The sequence below is a fragment of the Trachurus japonicus genome, chromosome 7 (assembly GCF_045865225.1).
Source record: "Trachurus japonicus isolate A0001 chromosome 7, Traja_1.0".
Classification (NCBI taxonomy): Eukaryota; Metazoa; Chordata; class Actinopteri; order Carangiformes; family Carangidae; genus Trachurus; species Trachurus japonicus.
In genome coordinates, this window is record NC_140913.1 from 13,413,022 (window position 1) to 13,431,786 (window position 18,765).

The 18,765-nt window shown below is 40.5% G+C and overlaps 1 protein-coding gene across 1 annotated transcript in view; it reads right to left on the reverse strand.

The window, feature by feature from the left end:
• The window catches only part of cfap74 (cilia and flagella associated protein 74), a 52,075-nt gene extending 36,844 nt beyond the window's left edge, over window positions 1-15,231 (reverse strand). Inside the window, exons 1-13 of the mRNA XM_085781351.1 lie at window positions 15,136-15,231; window positions 14,921-14,984; window positions 14,453-14,605; window positions 13,435-13,533; window positions 13,245-13,349; window positions 12,550-12,723; window positions 12,207-12,317; window positions 10,266-10,368; window positions 8,586-8,743; window positions 8,192-8,405; window positions 7,937-8,095; window positions 5,119-5,277; window positions 4,886-5,004 (exon numbers count right to left, since the gene is read on the reverse strand). Of these exons, the coding sequence (XP_085637477.1) occupies window positions 4,886-5,004; window positions 5,119-5,277; window positions 7,937-8,095; window positions 8,192-8,405; window positions 8,586-8,743; window positions 10,266-10,368; window positions 12,207-12,317; window positions 12,550-12,723; window positions 13,245-13,349; window positions 13,435-13,533; window positions 14,453-14,605; window positions 14,921-14,984; window positions 15,136-15,190 (1,673 nt within the window). The 5' untranslated portion in view covers window positions 15,191-15,231. The remainder of the gene's footprint in view (window positions 1-4,885; window positions 5,005-5,118; window positions 5,278-7,936; window positions 8,096-8,191; window positions 8,406-8,585; window positions 8,744-10,265; window positions 10,369-12,206; window positions 12,318-12,549; window positions 12,724-13,244; window positions 13,350-13,434; window positions 13,534-14,452; window positions 14,606-14,920; window positions 14,985-15,135) is intronic.
• Window positions 15,232-18,765: the final 3,534 nt, after the last annotated feature.

The window sequence follows — 18,765 nt, forward strand, 5'->3', positions numbered from 1 at the left end:
TCAACACCACTGGGTATTGGGAGTATTAGGTTCCGTCAAAGCCAGTTGTTTTAAGTTGCTGGTGCAGCTGTTGGGCGGAAAACTAGACTGAAGCTGCCATCTAGTTCACCACTGTGACCTGGACATGTATGATGGTCCAAGTAATTCTGGTGATAACTATAAATGTCAGATTGTACTTTTAATTTTTTTTTTTCTTGGCTAACTTCCATCCTGATTGGTACCATTCATCTCTCTCAGCTTCAACACAGGTGGAATGAGAAGACATGAGGAAAAATAGAGCAGTTCACTTGGGATTAAATGCATGCGAGGCAGTGTTCGAAAAAGCCTACAGCCCTATATAAAGTGCTGCAAATGAGGCCATACAGTATAGTATATCCATCGCAGAGCACTGTACAGTACTACTGTGTTCTATTATACATTCTGGTTTCTCCCCATTGGCTTCTCCTACAGTGAATCAATAACAATCACAATTCATTGTTCAGTTCAACAGAGCTAAAACACACAATCTACTGTGAAGCATCAAAACTCGCACAACGTCTGTGAATATTATACAGTATAATCTTGTACTCATCTTGTTCTGTTTACATGCAGTGGCTGCATCATACTGCAGAGCTCTGTTTGTTAAGGAACCATTTGAAAGCCATGACTTCATAGTTTTTATGGGCAAAAGGAAGACGCTTGACAATTGATGTAATTAGAAATAAACGTCTCGATCACAGGATTTAAAGCCCAAATACGGTTTTGACTGATGTAACTCATATTTGATTATTTTTTTATGGGGTGTTAGATAGACACGCAGAGAAGATGAATAAAAGAAGCAGAGTTAAGTTCAGCATGGGTTTTCTGATGTCAGACAGTGAGATAAATTTCATGCACATGAGAATATGAAAAGGCCTTCAGCAACTATCTTTAGCCGGCTGGTTTCAACAGGACATGGCTACAACACTGGTATGTATCCACGTGCCTGTCAAGCCTTCAGACAAATCAAAAGGCTGTCAGACCACTTTAGCTAGAAGATGAAATTTGACCTCCATTTAAAAATCAGTGGAAGTTTGTACAGACTGTGGGCTCTAGTTTCGTAGACCAGGCGCAGTCTATAGGAGGAAACTGATGTTTTGGTCCAGGAGGTCCAAGCTCACAGTGGCCGAATATATGGTAACACGAAAACTGAGCAGAAGTAGTCTGGGAGGAAGTTATTGTTAATCAGATTTGCCCTGCGTTGCCCAGTGTGAAAAAACAAAAAAACAACAAACACACCCTTTTTCCACTAATAAAGGCGCTCACATTTAGTACCAATATTTACCCCATGTAACAAAGATGAGTAGTGTGCACAGATCACAACATAAACAAATAACACTGCACCAATCTGAATCTGTGACACCTCCCCCTGCTGTGCCGCCACACCCATCTTGGCGCACCTCAAACTGCCAAACTGCCAAACTGACCGTGTGCCGTGCTGCGCTGGGCGAAACTTGCACTGCAGCCACGCCACGAAACTACTAGAGCCCCTGTGAATCTGAAAGCTCTGAATCTAGCAGGCACAGGAACCTCGTCTTACTCAGATCCACACAGACAGGAAGCAAAATAAAACACTGACTCTCCTCCGGGCAGGATTTGGCCCAAATGAAACAATCCGTAGGTGTGATTGCACCCTCAGATTTTGGAGAGTACCACCCGCTCGGCTACAGTCTCCAGCTTTGTCTCACCACTCATGCAGATCACAGAGGGGTGTCTTCCTTTCAGACAGTCATTTCCAATACATGCTAGGAAGTGACACTAATTGCTCTAATTGCAAAAACACAGCTTCTATACAATGGCTTTTCACCAAGTCTGGCAAGCCCGGGCTTTTTGTTTTGCTTTTTTGTTTTTTGTCCCACTGGTGAATAGATACAGCAGAGCCCATTCTGGCACAAGTGCACCTACACAGGAGGAGGGGAAGGGGGGAGCCATTTTTAGAAATTCAGGGGGCGTTCAGGGAACTATGGGCTGGTGTGAAAAAGCCCAGTGTGTTTGTGGTTCACGTTTCTCTCTCCTGCTGTGTTTGATGTTCAGCTGGGCGAGCCATGGAGGCTTTGGAGTCGTCACGACTGATCTCAGTATTGTCGGTTTTTTAAGTGTGAACACAACCAGCAGCTTTTTACACACAGCAGACGCGGAATAGTAAGAGGAGGGTGTGTGACCGGCACTGTAGCAGAGACAGGTGAATTTGTCAACATGTGTGGACACAAACTTCATGTTTCCTCACTCCAGATTAGGTCATTCCTTCATGAGTTTGCCAGTGATGCTGTTGCAGTTTCAGTGGCTGAATGTAATATGTGGAAGTGTTGCAATAACCAGTGGTTACAGGATAATAGCACATTGAAAATTACCTTCATATTTGATATTCTTGAGTCAATTACTTTAAAGGAATGATCATAAGTGAACTGCCAAAACAATGTGTGATAGTAACTCATGCAGAAAAAGGTCACGTCAGAAAATTAGCCACTGTTAGGCCTGATCCAGGACTTAATTTTACATCACACACTCAGATCTCCCTGAACCCAGAAATTAGAGTGACTTAGTGCTTGTACATTTTATTTTTATTGTTACATAATTGGCTTATGACAAGAAGGTGTGGGTACTGAAACAAAAACCTAAACTACAAACACTACAAAAGTTTTTTTTTTCCTATTAAAGTCAGGACATATCATATATAATCAAAGGTGTTGTGGGATGTTTACTTTAAAGCTCTACTACAGCAATATAACCCCCCCCCCAAAAAAAAAAAAAACTAAACTAAACAAAAAAAACAACATTCTTATCTTCCAAATAACTTGAGTAGTTTAAATTATTTTGTCTGCCCCTGACGTCATCAAATGATTCTCTACCATCTGCTGTATTCAGATTCTTCACTTCACAAATTTCATGAGCTGAAGAGAAACTGAAAGTCTGGGTTTTGGCAGATAAACCTCAAATAGCATGACTAATAATCATTATGGTTGATCAGAACACCATAGGGTTCAACCAGACCATTTGAGACGATCATGGATGTACTGAACAGAGTAGGGATGTGATTTATAGCTAATGATTTTGCCTTTAATTTGTAAATAAAACTGATTTTGTATTTTTTGAAAAAAAAAGAAGAAAAGACAAAGACATGCAGAAGGAAACCAAATGAGTACTAATTCATTTATGGTAATAAAACAACAGCCTGTTGTGACTATCAGAACTATTGTGATTTTGAATTGTGTTTTCAGGAGTTAAACCATGAGAAACTACAAATAAAATATGTATAGTGATGATAAAGCTGAAGAGTGACTGACTGGACAGTGTTTCAGTGACACAGGGACACAGAAGAGAGTGAGAGGGTATAATGCACAGTATACAATATGTGTGCATTCACCCGTTTTGGTAGGAAAGTGCTTGTTTGCTGCATGTGAGTTAAGAATAGAGGACTGGAATATGATATGTTCAGACAAGTGGTCCAGCACGAAGGCTCGAGAACAGCATCGGTAGTTTTTCCAACTGACCCTGCTGTAGCCTGGGAGACTCTTCACTCAGTCAGGCAGAAAGAGGAGAGATGAAGAGACCACGTCAAGTCATGGAGGGGGAAGCTGATGGGAAAGTGATACACAGCGAGTGACCTGGAGAACAATGCGTCTCTGCTCGGCCTGTAGGCTGCTGGCAGGCTCAGAGAGAGAAGAGAGATACTGACTCACAGAGCGGAGTCTCATAAGAGGAGCTGTGAGCGTGGTGATCTAAGCTGGCGTCCATATGTGGGAGGACAAGCTCTGCTTTCACGTCCACTCCATCGTCTTTTAAAATGACAAGAAGTGGTTTCATTACATGCCTAAAGTGGTCATGCACCAGCAGATGTTTCCATGTGATAATTGAGGCAGTTCAACCGACAGTGGCTTCGTAGCAGCTGTAATGTTTGTCAGTGTAAACATGTCCAGCTCTACCGTTGTCACAATATTTCCTTGACAACATTATTTTCCATATCTACAACAGATCATTAGAATAGCAAAACCATGAAGGAACAACTGTGTACAATGCTGTATCTTGTTATCTGTATCTGTGTCTCTTTACACCTGTAACATAAATACCAGATAGATTCATGTTTAACTCGGATGGAATATGACGAAATAACGCAGCCACTTTAAAGGGACAGTTCGAACAATGATCCTTTTGTGTGCTCCTGAAAGCCTCCAGGCCAATTTCTTGGTTGTCTCAATCGAGGTAGTGGCTCACGCACAAATATAGGTGCCTTAGCAGTCAGTCTGTTTCTTTTCATTGGTTACTTGGTTTGGTTGGACTTTTCCTTGATTTATTTTTGGTTTCCTTAGTGTTGGCCCTGTGCATCTACGAAGGCTGTAGGCCTTTTCTCAAAAGGTCAAGTTGGAACGAATTTAAATGAACATATAATTATCCACATAATGACCCACATGAGTCAGAAAACAACCTCATCTTCTTGGTCACGATGGTGTCTATGGTGTAGAACTCAAAATATAAAACATAACTGAATATTTCCTTCTAAATATTACACACGTAGGATGTGGAATGCATCCCTAACCCTGCCTCTCAAAGTCCAACCCTAACGTCCCCATCGTGAGAGGTGGAAACAGGTCAAGCTGGCCATAGGGCAATGGTGAAACTCACAGGCCAATCATCTATGAAGTGGATTCAAATGATTACAGAAACATTGATGAAGAGTAAGAAACCCCAGAGGGTGGAAACAATTCATCAATGGCTTATGTTCCGAAAGGAACACAAAGGCCTAAGTGAAAAAAAGTGAAAGGAAGTGGAATGCATGTTGTATGCACCAATAAAGGGTTTACCTGGATTTCAGGTTCCTTTGCATTTCACAACATGGTCAGTTATTTAACTGTTTACACACAAATCTAACCTGATGGAAATAAAATCCTTCAGCTGCGAAGAGATCCCCAGAAGCCTGCAGTGGTTTGTGGTGTAGCTGATGTTAGTCAGGACAACTTTCTTCTTATACACTTTCCCCACATCAAAGTCCTAAAACAGACCATTTGAAATATTTTATAACATTGCATTAGTTTTAAAATCCAGCTTTAAAGGCACACAACTCATAATTTAATCACTTCATTAGTCTTGTCAGTGGAGTGGTACCTTGAAAATGATGACCTCTGGTTTGCTGCTGAATGGAGACCCTCTCAAGCCTTTTCCATGGCCTCTTCCAGCAGGTGAGATGATCTTTCCACTGATCGCTGCAGGTTCCTCCTGCATCCCCTCAGTCAGCACCATTGAAGTCTTGTCAGTCAGGACCTTCTGGAGAAGAAACTGCAAAGTTCACTAAAACGAAACAACCTATAATTCAACTCAAAATTGACAACCATAAAAATATCTCATTATATTAAAATAGAAAAGATACAGACACAGGAAAGATAGGAGAGGTTGATCACAAGTATTTTGATAGTATGTCTAGTAACCCTTTTCTCTTTCTCATGTGTGAATAAAAAATGTGTAATTTTCTCCATCTAAGTAAAAGTAAATGTAAACACGCACCATACCTTATCAAGTGTAAGAACATGAAAAATAATTTCATGAAGTTGTATGTAATAAACCATAGCACCTGTGTTTAGAGTTTTAAAAATGTAAATCTATCTACATCTGAAACTGTTTTACTTTGTTTTTTTTTGTTTTTTTACCTCTGCTCTATTTTTTCTCTCTAATGTAAAACACTTGAAGTGAATAAATCATCTTATTAGTGTTGTTACGTTGCTGTGCTCATCTACTGCAGTAGCCATTAGTGTGTTGAGAAGTAGCCTTTCATGAGAGCATCAGTATGATGTGTACGTTCGGAGAGATCACTTCCACTTGACTTGTCGCTGGCTCGGAGCACGGAGATGTATCTCGCTCTCAGGCCTCAAAGGCACCAGCACAATGAGAAGTGATGCCTGTCGTCCCACATTTCAAGTGTGAATGAGGCTGGATGAGACAGAGAGACAACTCACCTCTATGGCAGCGAGCCACAGACACTCCTTCCTCTATCTGAAACTGCCATGGAGCAGTGGCCACTGAGCAAGGCACTATCTCTGGATTCAAGAAAAATCTGAACTGTGGTTTGTCACTGTTGTCTGACTCAGGATCACTGATAGGATCAATATGATGGAGTTTGATAGATTGCATATTGATAGTAGAAATGATCTCACCGATCTCTCTCTATCAGTACGCCCTTATTGGCAGAGGGAAGCTTGTACCAACTCCATACTTCTGCTACTGCAGTTATCATTGATTTTTGTTAATCGTTTTTTAATTAATCAATCATTTCTTTTAAGTCAGTAAGATGTCAGAAAATTAGAAATAGAATGTTTCTAAGTCTACGGGAAATGTGCATTTAGATAACCTTTGTTATGATTTGATGTGACATTCATAAAACCAAACCCCCCAAAAGTTACATTAAAGCAGAAGTAAGTGATATATTTGTGTTAATATAAGTCTTAAATAGTTATATCTTCCGACAGCAATCACTTACATAGAGTGTTTGGTCTGAAACACGGGTCTGTCAGTCACTCTGCTCTGCTCTGAGCCGAGGAGAAAACATTTAGGAACGCCGTGAATGTGGCGACGTAGCGACGAGGACTGTTATGGTGCATTCAAGGAAACTCATATTTTTCCAACCGTGAAGTGGTACCAGTTCGATCTGGTACGAGTTCACCGGTCGGAAGTTACGAGTGGCCGTTATAGTGACTCTCACCGGTAAAACAGGTCGGAAAAACACGAGTGGGTTGTCTGAAACGCTACAAAGTCGTAAGTTGTGACTTGAAGCTGTAATTTACGATTTCAAAAGCCTGCCTGGAACGCAGCATTAGCGAAAACGACCGGACCACTTACTTCTGCTTTAACAACAATTTAAACGAGACCAAAACAACACATTCTCATATCTGAATATTTGTTATTTTTACTTCATACATGACTTTAACATGTTTCTGTCGAAGGACGCCTGTAGGTCACCCCAAGGTCTATGACGACACGTGACCAGACGTTTACTACAAGAGGCCCCACACTCTGGACCTCAGATTAACTTTCAGGTCCTTTAAATCTCTTCTTAAAATGCATTTTTCAGTCTCAACCACTGGTTATTTCTAACTTGTATATTATTTACATTGATATTAAATTATCATTTTAATTATTCTTTTTACTTATTTCATTGCCTCTCTTCACATCTCGTCGGATGCACGATGTTGATAACTTGATATGTGATATATTTTTACTTATGCTGTTCTATTTTTTCACTGTGATCAGTTTCCTTGACCTTCTGTTTCATCTGGTTTCTTTGTTCTGTGAAACACTTTGTCATTTTGTTAAGAAAAGTGACAAATTTTTTCAGTACTGTCACTTTCATATGTAATGTATTGCTTTCCCTCAGCACATGCTTGCTGGCCTGTCGAGGTTTTTCTACCTCTTTTCTACCTGCTTCACCCTGAGCAGAGCATGTGTAGCGTCATTATACAGATCCAACACCCCCTACGTTCATGTTCCCCCGCCAACTAGTAAAAATCTCTAGCATAGGAACAGTAATATAATCCCTCACTTTCTTTGCATCTGCAACCTGACAGCTGTGTTTACTAGAACACACTAACAAGCTGGAGGTGCAGCTACTGGGAACTGAAACAGTGTTTTATCCACTTCTCTTGCCAGATTACCTTAACCCCACCCCCAAGTTTCAACCAGCTGATTAAATCAGTTGGATCATCTTTGTTGTTCCTGATAAAACTGCTCTGCAGCTATTTCAGATAAAGGAAATACTGCCTTTGAGTTCTATTATTTATAAATCTTGCTTTAGGTGGGAAATTCATGCACTCAAAAATATGCAATGAGCACATCCGTAGAAAAACGATGTGCCTGCTGTGAATGAGACATGATTTATGACTGTTTAATTTTAGCATCTTGCAGGGATTTGCTTGTTGCTGTTATTGTAGTGCACCTCATAGTTCTGGTCCCAAAGCCCTGAGAACTCAGGCTCAGCCAAGCTGTCAGCGAGGCTCTGGTGGTCCACCCCCTGCTGCACCGTCTCCTCTGGGTCCTCTGCATCAGACGAGGAGGACGACGATGAGCTGCTGATGTCACTCAACTCCCGTAACTGCTGGAGAAACACACAAACACATTGGGTTGTAATTGCTCCAGAACTTCTTACACTATCATTTCACGCGTGGCAGCTCTGATGTTGAGAACCACTCACGAATGTTGCTCTCTCCTCTGTGGCAGGTGGGGGGCTGGGATCTGGGTGGTGCAGGAGCTTCTCTCTTGCCCTCCCCAGAGATTGTAACTTGTCAGTGGCTGGGAGTTTAGGCAGCTTCGCCTGGTGCGTCTTTCTGCTCCTCGCCAGCTGTTCCTCCTGAAGGAGTTTTGCCACGATCGCCACCTTGTTTGACTTCCTCCTCTCTTCGAATTCCCTGAGAAGGGCAAATCAACAGCACTGCATTATGCTGAAATGGGGTCATATATTCCTCTGCGCACAGCGAGAGAAAACACCCACACACTGCTGCATGGAGTGGGAGTGGAGGACATGTATGTGGGAGAGGAGTGGAGAGGAAAGGAAAGCAGAGGAGAGGAAAGGAGAGGAGAGGACGCACTCTTTGTTTTGTTTTATCTTCTCTAGATGTTCCCGTTGGTGCAGGTGCTTGATCGTGTTGATGCCTTGGGCCTGCAGGGATTCTCTCATCTGTCTCTGTTGCTGCTCTTTCTCCTGGGCATTTGCTTTGGCTCTGCTCTGTCGGACCCGAAAACTTTCCTAAACAAACAACAGAATATCAATAACAATATACACAGACTTCAGGCAGCCTTGTGCAACTGATTATCTGAACTACAAGTATTTAATGCAACAAGAATATTTTCTCCTAAAACATGAAATGTACCTGTTGAATGGTTGGATCTTAAATAGAGCAATAAGCACGATAATGACTAACACTGCAAGATCATACTGACAAGCACGTCATACTGTCAACAGCAGACACAGTCCAGAGGTGAATTTACCTCCGTCAAACATGAATTAAGTCTCTCTATGGTTGGAATGAAAGAATCTGGGTAGTAGTAGTAGTGTAGTGTAAAAATGTACAACGTATAACAGTAAGTAAATGTAAAAAAAAAAAATTACATTTTGTCCAAATTTCCACATCTGCCAAGTTAGTTACTTAATTTTATTCACTTAATATTTCATTAATAATTGTCGCATGTTTTTGTTTGGTAATATTGCCCTTTAAATCTATTGTATCTTATTCTGGGCTTCCTTCAGTTCTATTTCTTTGTACCTTATCCAACTGAAGCACTTTGAACTGCACCAACCTTTATGAAAGGTTCATACAAATAACATTTGATTGATCGATTGATTAGAGGCACTGGTATTCATACCATATAAACTACACAGACCAAAGGCATGTGTCATGGGTGAGAAATATTTTGTCTTCACAAATGATTAATCTCTGTTGTTATCTTATATAAACGAAATGTTGAGCTCAGATGCAGTTTTCTTTGTGACTCCTGCAGGGATCTATAAAACATCTTAGCCCAACGGCACAAAATAAATTGCAACAGTGGTTCAGGGACCTACAGGAGTTGTTGAGGGGGGTCCTGGGGGTTCCCAGCAAAAAGATTAATAAATTAAGTTATCTTCATTATAATCTTATCTAGCAGTAACAGTGAGACAGAATGAGAGACTATTTTGGTTGTGGGTTTCAAACACTTTTTGCAAGGAAACATCTACAACCAAAAACCTTATCAGATGGCTTGTGATCAGATTTGTCTCAAAAGTGAATAAAACATACACCATCTGTAACTACAAGACATAAACAATCATAATGCATGTTACTGATTCGATAGCCGATATTTAACAGGTCTTTTACTAACTTCAACTGATAATTATTATGATATGTTTACAAAGAGCTTCTATAGGAAGAAGGACATTATAGTGATGCTACTGCTTGAAATGCACTGTCTCATCTCCACATTTACAATTACATCAAGTTTTCTACATACATTTAAATATGCATCTACACGTGTGCATAGTGCACTCGTAATGTGCTTACATTGCCTTTATGATGTCTGAGCACTAATTAAATAAGCTGTATCACTTCATCTCTAAAGCTTTTTGAGTATATAATGCATCAGCAAGTATGGTTTATGCTTAAAAGGATATTCATGTATGCACTTAGAAATGATCTTATAGTGTTCTATTTGTATAACAGCTACAGATGAAGTTAATAACCAGAGCTTAAACAACACCATTATTATTCTGCAGCATTACTGCTGTTTCTTACTTGTGCAGCTGCTATGTTAGATTTCAGTGATGTGACAGCTTGCATCCTCTTTTCCAGTAACTCCCTGTTCTGTTGCTCCTTCTCAGCCTCTCGCTGACGTATCCTGAACAAAACGGGAACAATCAGAAACATCAGTAATGGTCTAACAGGAAGCTGGAAGAAAGACAGGTGAAGAAATGAACACATTTGGACAAACCTCTATTTGAATGACAAATCCCAGAATAACATTTTTTGGGAAACAAAATGTGTGCAGACTTATGCAGAAATTATCAGAAAGTGGAGGAACTGAAGAATAAAACACATATAAAAAGACACAAAGGAACAATCTTGGGACTCAAAATATGGAGACACATCGTCTTATAATTGGCTGATAATAGGCTGTCTGTCAGTTCTTGGAGCACAAAAAATGTTCATCAAAAAATAGTGTCCTGTTTTATAAACAGAAAACTGCTCTTTGGTAAGTTGCTGATGATGACTTAAGTAGGTCCTTGTATGGATTTCTGACAAGAAGAAAAAGCCTTAATTCTGTAAGATCTTCAGGACCTTTGGTGACCAGAGTGCATTTACCAAATTTTTGCTTTAAAAAGTCTAAATGTGTTACAGCTGTGATCATATTGTGCTTTTTGTTATGTTTTTCGCTGAAGCTTTAAAGGTGTCGTGACGTGACATGTGCGTGGGTGAGTGTATGTAACAGTTGCGTGCCAATACGAGACAGTGATTGGTGCGCAGCATCGGCGGCCACAGCTGATTGGCTCCTGTCAAATGTACACCTGACATGAGTAACCAAGATAGCGCAGTCGTCCTGTCCACGTACTACGTGTCATGTCAACAGCCTTGTTGTATTTTGAGCATTGGTTGAGGTGAACTGTCTTTATCTTTTTGACCCTTTCCTCTGGTTTTGTTTGTTTATGTATTTTGGTTTTGTTACATTTGGGCAGGTATGTTGGTGTTTCATCTCTTCTTATTGAAAATTACTTTGTAAATAAAGTTAATTGATTACTAATTAGTTACACTATATTACCAAAAGTATTCGCTCACCCATTCAAATGATCAGAATCAGGTGTCCTAATCACTTGGCCTTTGGTGGAGGAGGAATTATGGTATGGGGTTGTTTTTCAGGAGCTGGGCTTGGCCCCTTAGTTCCAGTGAAAGTAACTTTGAATGCTTCAGGATACCAAAACATTTTGGACAATTCCATGCTCCCAACCTTGTGGGAACAGTTTGGAGCGGGCCCCTTCCTCTTCCAACATGACTGTGCACCAGTGCACAAAGCAAGGTCCATAAAGACGTGGATGACAGAGTCTGGTGTGGATGAACTTGACTAGCCTGCACAGAGTCCTGACCTGAACCCGATAGAACACCTTTGGGATGAATTAGAGCGGAGACTGAGAGCCAGGCCTTCTCGACCAACATCAGTGTGTGACCTCACCAATGCGCTTTTGGAAGAATGGTCAAAAATTCCTATAAACACTCTCCTCAACCTTGTGGACAGTCTTCCCAGAAGAGTTGAAGCTGTAATAGCTGCAAAAGGTGGACCGACATCATATTAAATTCTATGAGTTAGGAATGGGATGGCACTTCAGTTCATAGAATGAGTAAAGGCAGGTGAGCGAATACTTTTGGTAATATAGTGTATCTATGGCTACTTGGGCCTTAGAGAAGATGGGTTACTCAAGCTGTGTCCTGGCCACCCCGACACTGGACATAACAGATATCTATATAACTAAGAGATTTTCAGGAAGTGTCATGATTAACTGCTACTGCTCAGTTATAGCTCGATCATCACTGAATGAATTTCAGCTCTGCTTTTAACACATTTCTCCAGTGTGAGAGAGATATCAGTGGCATACATACGTATGTCAACTTTCCCACAGGTCCTCTGAGACTCCTCATGCTCTTGTTCTACTCTGAGCTCTGTTTGCTGGCTTTAAAGCTGATTACCTTTTATTGGTCTCTTTCAAGTACTTGGCAGCTTTCTTGTGGTTTGCCTGGCGCTCTTCAGTTCTCTTCTGACTCTCACTCTCCTCTTGCTTCATCGCAGCTGCTTGTTTACTACAAGAACACAAATCACAGACACTCATATAAATGTCATTCTTTACACGACCCGTCACTCAACACGTACAGCTTCTCCACAACAGCTTCTGCAAAAATTAAAAACTAATAACCATTCACTGTGTCTATAAGTGGTGTTTCACTTGCTTGTGTAGTGGAAACTCAGTTATAAAAGTGTAAAAGTGCAGCAGAAAATTTCAGTGTAGATGAAGAGGATGTAAGTTTCCCCTACTCTCTCAGCTGCTGCATCTTGAGCTTCAGGTTCTGGCCTGCTTTCCTCTCCTGCCGCAGCCTTGTTGCCGTCTTCTGGGCCTTCAGGACCTGGAAGACCTGCTCCTCCTCCTGCACCTCCTGCCGAAGTGAGGAGTACCTGCCAAGCTCCACCTCCACCTCACTCAGCTCCAGCCTGAGGAGCAAGGAAACAAACACAATACCATGGATGTAGACAGAAAAAGGAGGGAAAGACATAGAGATGGTGTAAATAATGTATTTGACTCAAAAGAGGTAAGAAGCTACATATATAGAGAGAGAGAGTTTGATTTTTTTTTAAATTCACTTTTAATCAATCAACTGTATCAGCTAGTCTGAGAAATAAGCACTTTGTCCTTTTTTGATGATCTATGAAGCATCTCTCATTGAAGAGACAATGACACAGGATTCTTCACATATTTTACAGATTACACTAAATTGTCCCGCACAATACTTGACTGATCATTAGTCTGATATTATAAAAAGCCAAATTTTTATCGCAGATCAAATTATTAGACAGACCAGTGCAGTTCATCAGTTTTGCCAGATGATCTTCTATCTTTGCTCTGTTGCTGTGTTAATGCATTGGTCCTATTGAAATAAATGAGGGGGTCACGGTTTTCATGCAAACCTAATGCCTGTCAGAACAAGACTTCACAATCAAACCATGCTCCTCACTCTAGCTGCTTGAGCTCGGTGTGGCCGTGGCCTTCCAACTCCTCTTCACTCTGCAGCTTTTGACACAGATGCTTGTGCTGGGCTCGCAGACGAAACACTGCCACACTGCAGAATAAGATAAACAAAGAATGTAAATTAGAAATATCTCATATGAATATAAAGTTGAGACCAGTCCGTGTTTTGGACTCACCTGTTGTCTGCTGCAATCTGTCGCTCTATCTCCGTCTCCAAATCATCCCTCTGCTCCACCAAACTCTGAATATTCTGACGACAGAGTTTGAGTTCTTCTCTGCAAAAATGAAAAAATAAAAAACACCAGGTAAAACAGACAAGTCAGTGTTGATATACAGAAATACTCCAAATCAAATCAAATCAAATAAAATAAAGGGAATATTTTCAAGGCTGGTAAAGTGCATTCATTGTGCTCTGAAGTTGCAAGTTTATAGATTTCCTTGTGGCCATTGCAATAAAAGGATGGTAATTCTGTCCGTTATGGCAATCTAATGAAGATATTGGAAAGCTGACAGTGGACACACACACACACCTTTGAATTGCCCAGTGTTCTGTTTGCTAATGGTGTGCAACACAACAATCTGTGAGTGGGTTGGGGGACAGTCATAAAAAGAAAATCATGGCACATGCTACAGTAAAAGCTGCAGATTGGTTAAAAGCCAGGTGTGCTTCGGTTCCATTAAACTCATGTTTGATCAGAGCGCAGCACAACTCCACGCTGACCTTTGATGCCATGTGCTAAAAGGAAAATGACAGCCGTTTTTGCTGGGTGCTGCATCACAGTTCATCGGGTGCTTAATGGCTCGCAGAGCGGACAAATAAAAAGAGGGAAGAAAAGTGGGGAGAGAGGACATTATGGGAAATGTTCTCCCTTCAGCTGAAATGATTTCCTGCAAATTGCTGAATCAATTGGTACAGAAATGATTGGCTCTGTGTGAGGAGGGCAAGAAGGGAAAGACATGAGGAAGTGGAATAACACTGAAAAAGATACTGAAGAAACTGAGGAGACTGGAAGAAAATTGTGTTTCCTTTCTTGGCAAAGCTACAAAAAAAGAAAAACAAAAGCTTTCGTTTGTTGTTATAAGCGCTGCAAGAAAAGTACAAAGTTTTCTATTACATGTACAGACTTAATTCAAGTCTATATAGGTTAAGGAGCCTCTGTGGCTCTAGAAGTGTGTTGTTTGCCAGGTTCAGACCTGGCTTTCAGCACGTTGTGCTCCTTCTGTCGGTGAAAGCAGTCCAGCTGGTCCAGGTTTCGTCTCAGCTTGAACATCCGTGCTGTCTCGGCATAACTCCTCTTCTTACCATAATCAGCCGCAACCACAAGGTCACCATCACTGTCATCCTCTCTTGGGACAGATGCACAAAGATATTTTTACAAGAGGTTGCATATTTAACACAAAGTCTGACTATGCATTTTGTGTACACACACACACACACACACACACACACACACACACACACACACACACACACACACAATTATATCACCGAACTGGGAGATCAAAAATGTTAAAAACATAATCAGTTTAAGGGGTACTGTTTTACTAACTACATGGTGAGTCAGTGATGTAATGCTCTGCAGTAGATAGTGAGAGGGAGATAACAGGATCAGTACATTAACCTTTATATTTTTATGATTCACAGAAAGCAAAAATACCTACTCAGACAATTCTTCTAGCCACTCCAGATCAGCAGGCAGAGCTTGCTCCTGGTCTGAGCCTTCATCTGAAATGTAGAGCTTCATATTAAACAGGGTTACTCCAGTCTCTCCAAACTACAGTAAGGCAAAACCGCAGTTATGTCTGTGTTGATGTATCTCATTGCAGTAATGGTGGATTATAGTGAATAGGGCATATCAACAGCGGCTGTCACTCACCTGGCAAAACACACCTATCTGACGCCACAGCACGTGGACTTTCTTCTTTGTCCATTGCACCTTGTTGTGAATCAAACCAAACGAGAATAATGATCACATAACAGATCATCAAACATCACTCAGTTTAACGTGCTCGCTGAGTAGCTGGAAACCACCTCAATGCGACGGATATGTAATCCATCAACAGCAGGTTACCACAAACTGCTCCACCCTTCGCGTCTGAAAAAGTACATTTTCCATTTTGAGACTGTTTCTCAGTAAATAAGATGTATGCCGATTCAAAGTCAGGCTCTTACTGAACTTCACTGAACGTTAAGTTTGAATTTGAAGTGCATACAACAGTAAGTAACGGTAAGACAAATATTCAATGACCAGATTTCTAGATGGAGTTCAGCGACGGTGAAGTTAGCTAACTTACTGAAGGAGCCACAGCTAAACTTTGAAAGATAAAACGCAACACTAAGTTTAGACGGTATCACGTTTCAAATGTTTCCTTCTCATTTACCTCGCGTATCGTAGTCTGAACTCTCCCTTCTCTTGGTAAAATATCTCCTTAAAACTATTTTTTTTCCAACCGCAAATTTCTTCCGCCGTATTTGTTAGGGTTTCCAAGGAGACGGGACGCAAGGGGCGTGGCCCTGACGTCGCCCTGAGGCCGCACGCACCCAGCAGACTGTGTATAAAAACCATAGACTGTAAGATAAAAACGTAGCCTACCAGAAACAGGAACATAAACTGAGTTGAAGATTAAGCGAAATGATAAGAAATAAGATTAGAACAAAATGCGTTTTATGTGCTGAATTGCTGAATGTGACAAATAATACATACATACATACATCACAATCTTAAAATTTCAGATACAGGACACAGTTTTCTAGTTTTTAGTAGGATTACCTGGTATAGATAGGCTATAATAATAGGCCTAATAATAATAATAATAATAATAATAATAATTCATTTTACTAATGTTTTTGTTTTAAATGTTCCTTTGTTGAACTCTGATCTGTTTATGTAGCCTACAGATAATGTTCCTTTACGTTCCTTTATTTTCAAAAACAAAACATTCAGCTGAAAGCAGCTTCTGTAGAAAAACAGGAAACCTTATCGTAATGACCACATACTGTAATACAGTATGGTCCATAGATTCTGCTGAAATTACCAAGTAAGAGCTTACAAGAGAGCTGAAACCAGTAAAATCACTCTGGTGTGTAGCCTTATGTGCTGCTGCAGCACTGATTAAAGGGCCTATAATCTTACAATATAGAGACATTTAGCTTTTTTCAGTGTGACTTTTCCAGCTGTTGTTTCCTTTCGAATGATGCCTCTGTAGTTTCTGTGACCATCACTGGTTTGTTTCTGTGGGCTGATATCAGTGGAGCCACATGCAGCAGAAAATATCTCAGCAGGCGCAGAAAGAGTGATATAGCCTAAATCTGTGTGTTATGCAGAATCTTTTGTCGAACATGCAAGAGTGTGTGAATCCCTATCTGATTTACACTGGCAAAAGACAGTTTCTAGTTGATCAGTATTGCACTGCCACAACGGGCCCTTTTCTCTTTTTATTTCACATAATAAGCGTTCTTTCAATTCCTCATAATGCTGAAGAGAAATTCAGAGGAGGAGGGAGGAGAGGAGTGAGCACTCTGCTGTACGCCTATAACACACTGAAATCTTGTGATACAGGAATATTTCCTGTCACCATGGGAGACTGAATAAATAAATAGTGTGTGTGTGTGTGTGTGTGTGTGTGTGTGTGTGTGTGTGTGTGTGTGTGTGTGTGTGTGTGTGTAGAATAGAATAGCAGGCAGGTTTTGTTGCTGAGATAAAGGCAGAGCAAAGTGACTGTGTGGGAAACAGAGATTCCAGCTGATGTAAAGAAAATATCAACAGGAGGCAAACACACACAGAGAAAGAATATACATGAGGATGAGATGAATAAACAGAATAAAGAAACATAGTTTGTGCTTGATTGACACAGTCCATATTCACTGTGCTGCAACATATGGCCTATACTGTATCTGGCAACTTAACTGGCAGGTCCAGGGAGGGAGAGACAGTGGTTTGACTCTGCTCCAGGGTGAGGCACCAGAAACCAGGGCACGATGTGCACTGCTACCGCAACTCTGCACTGAACTATAACAGGCGTTAACAAGGCAAATAATAAATACATTAACACATAGGCTAAATAAAAGCCGACAAACTTTGGCAGCATTTCCTGTTCTAACTTATACATCCTATATTTATTCAATCAGACTGAGAGGAGATTAAAACGCTTTCGGAGATAATACCTCGGGGCCCTGCATAATACTTATATAATATCATAAATCCCTTGAAAATTCATAGAATAAATTCATATGATTGTGAGATGTGTTTGGAACTACATCTTTTCTTTTAAAGATTTGTTGCGGTGTCCCGCTGCTCTAATCTGGAGAACGTGCTGAACTTATAATGGACCTGAAAATAATAAATTTACAATCGTAAACATTTTGCTGGCTGGTCAGCAGCTCATCTGGTCCAAACTGCAGGTGTATATGTAAAGACAGAACTATTACAAATGCAGACTAAATAGAAACACTGCTAGCATATTTAACATAATGTGCATAATGTACGGGGGAGACAAACTAGCATTTAGTTTCATGCATATGATTAACTTAAACTTTAAACTTTTTATTTTTCCCATGTTCAGTATAGCAAGAATGTCAGAACATCAGATGTAGTTACAGAAGTTTAGAGGAGCATCATGACGTCATCTAATAATAAGAAGCAATACTAAGTTGCATATGGTATGTTATAGCATTCACGACATTTACATTTTTGAGACATTGATCAATGACACTGACTTTTCTTTCCAAAATCTTTGTCATCTGTTTTATAAAAATGTAATTCTTAATAGAATACGACTTCACCCATTTACTGTGCATATAATATAACATTCAAAATGTAGCATCTGCTAATGCTTATTATGCTGTAAGTGTTTTTTAATACTCTGACAATACATGGATTTATGGTGTGTGTGTGTAGGGCTAAATACAGATTTCATATGGTTTATGTTCCATTGGTATCACCACTGTGCTTCCTGTGTGATGACAACATTCAGTAGCTGCTGTGCTTAATGGGATTATTTTCATCTTGTATCGCTGTGTATTTTCTGCGTTTCTCTGCTTTTATTTGATGGTGGAAAGTCGAGCAATGACTGCAAACAGAACACATGTCACTAATTGGACACAATGTCCCACTCTTTCACCTCCACAGATCATTAGGGTGCCTGGCCTGCCATCACAGCCCTAAATGTGACCTCTGTGTCAAGCCTGCTCTTATTATATTTTATTGTATTTGATCTCATCTCCACTGGCTTCCTAGACTGAATCTTTCCTGATGAGGATCTTTGGTCCCTCAATGAAAGTCTCTGATAACCTCTGCACCACAGTAACGGGACCCTGATGTTGGAAACAGTCTGATCTACATTTGCAGTAGGACAGAATTAAATTATATAACAGTCTGGGGTGGAGCAAACAGTGGATCTCCGTTCACAGCACTTCCTCATTTTCTCACATTAGTCTCCTGACCGAAAGCCCCGGGGCGGTCAGCTGTTCCCCAGTCCCAGGAGGAACTATTTAATTTTACCAAAGC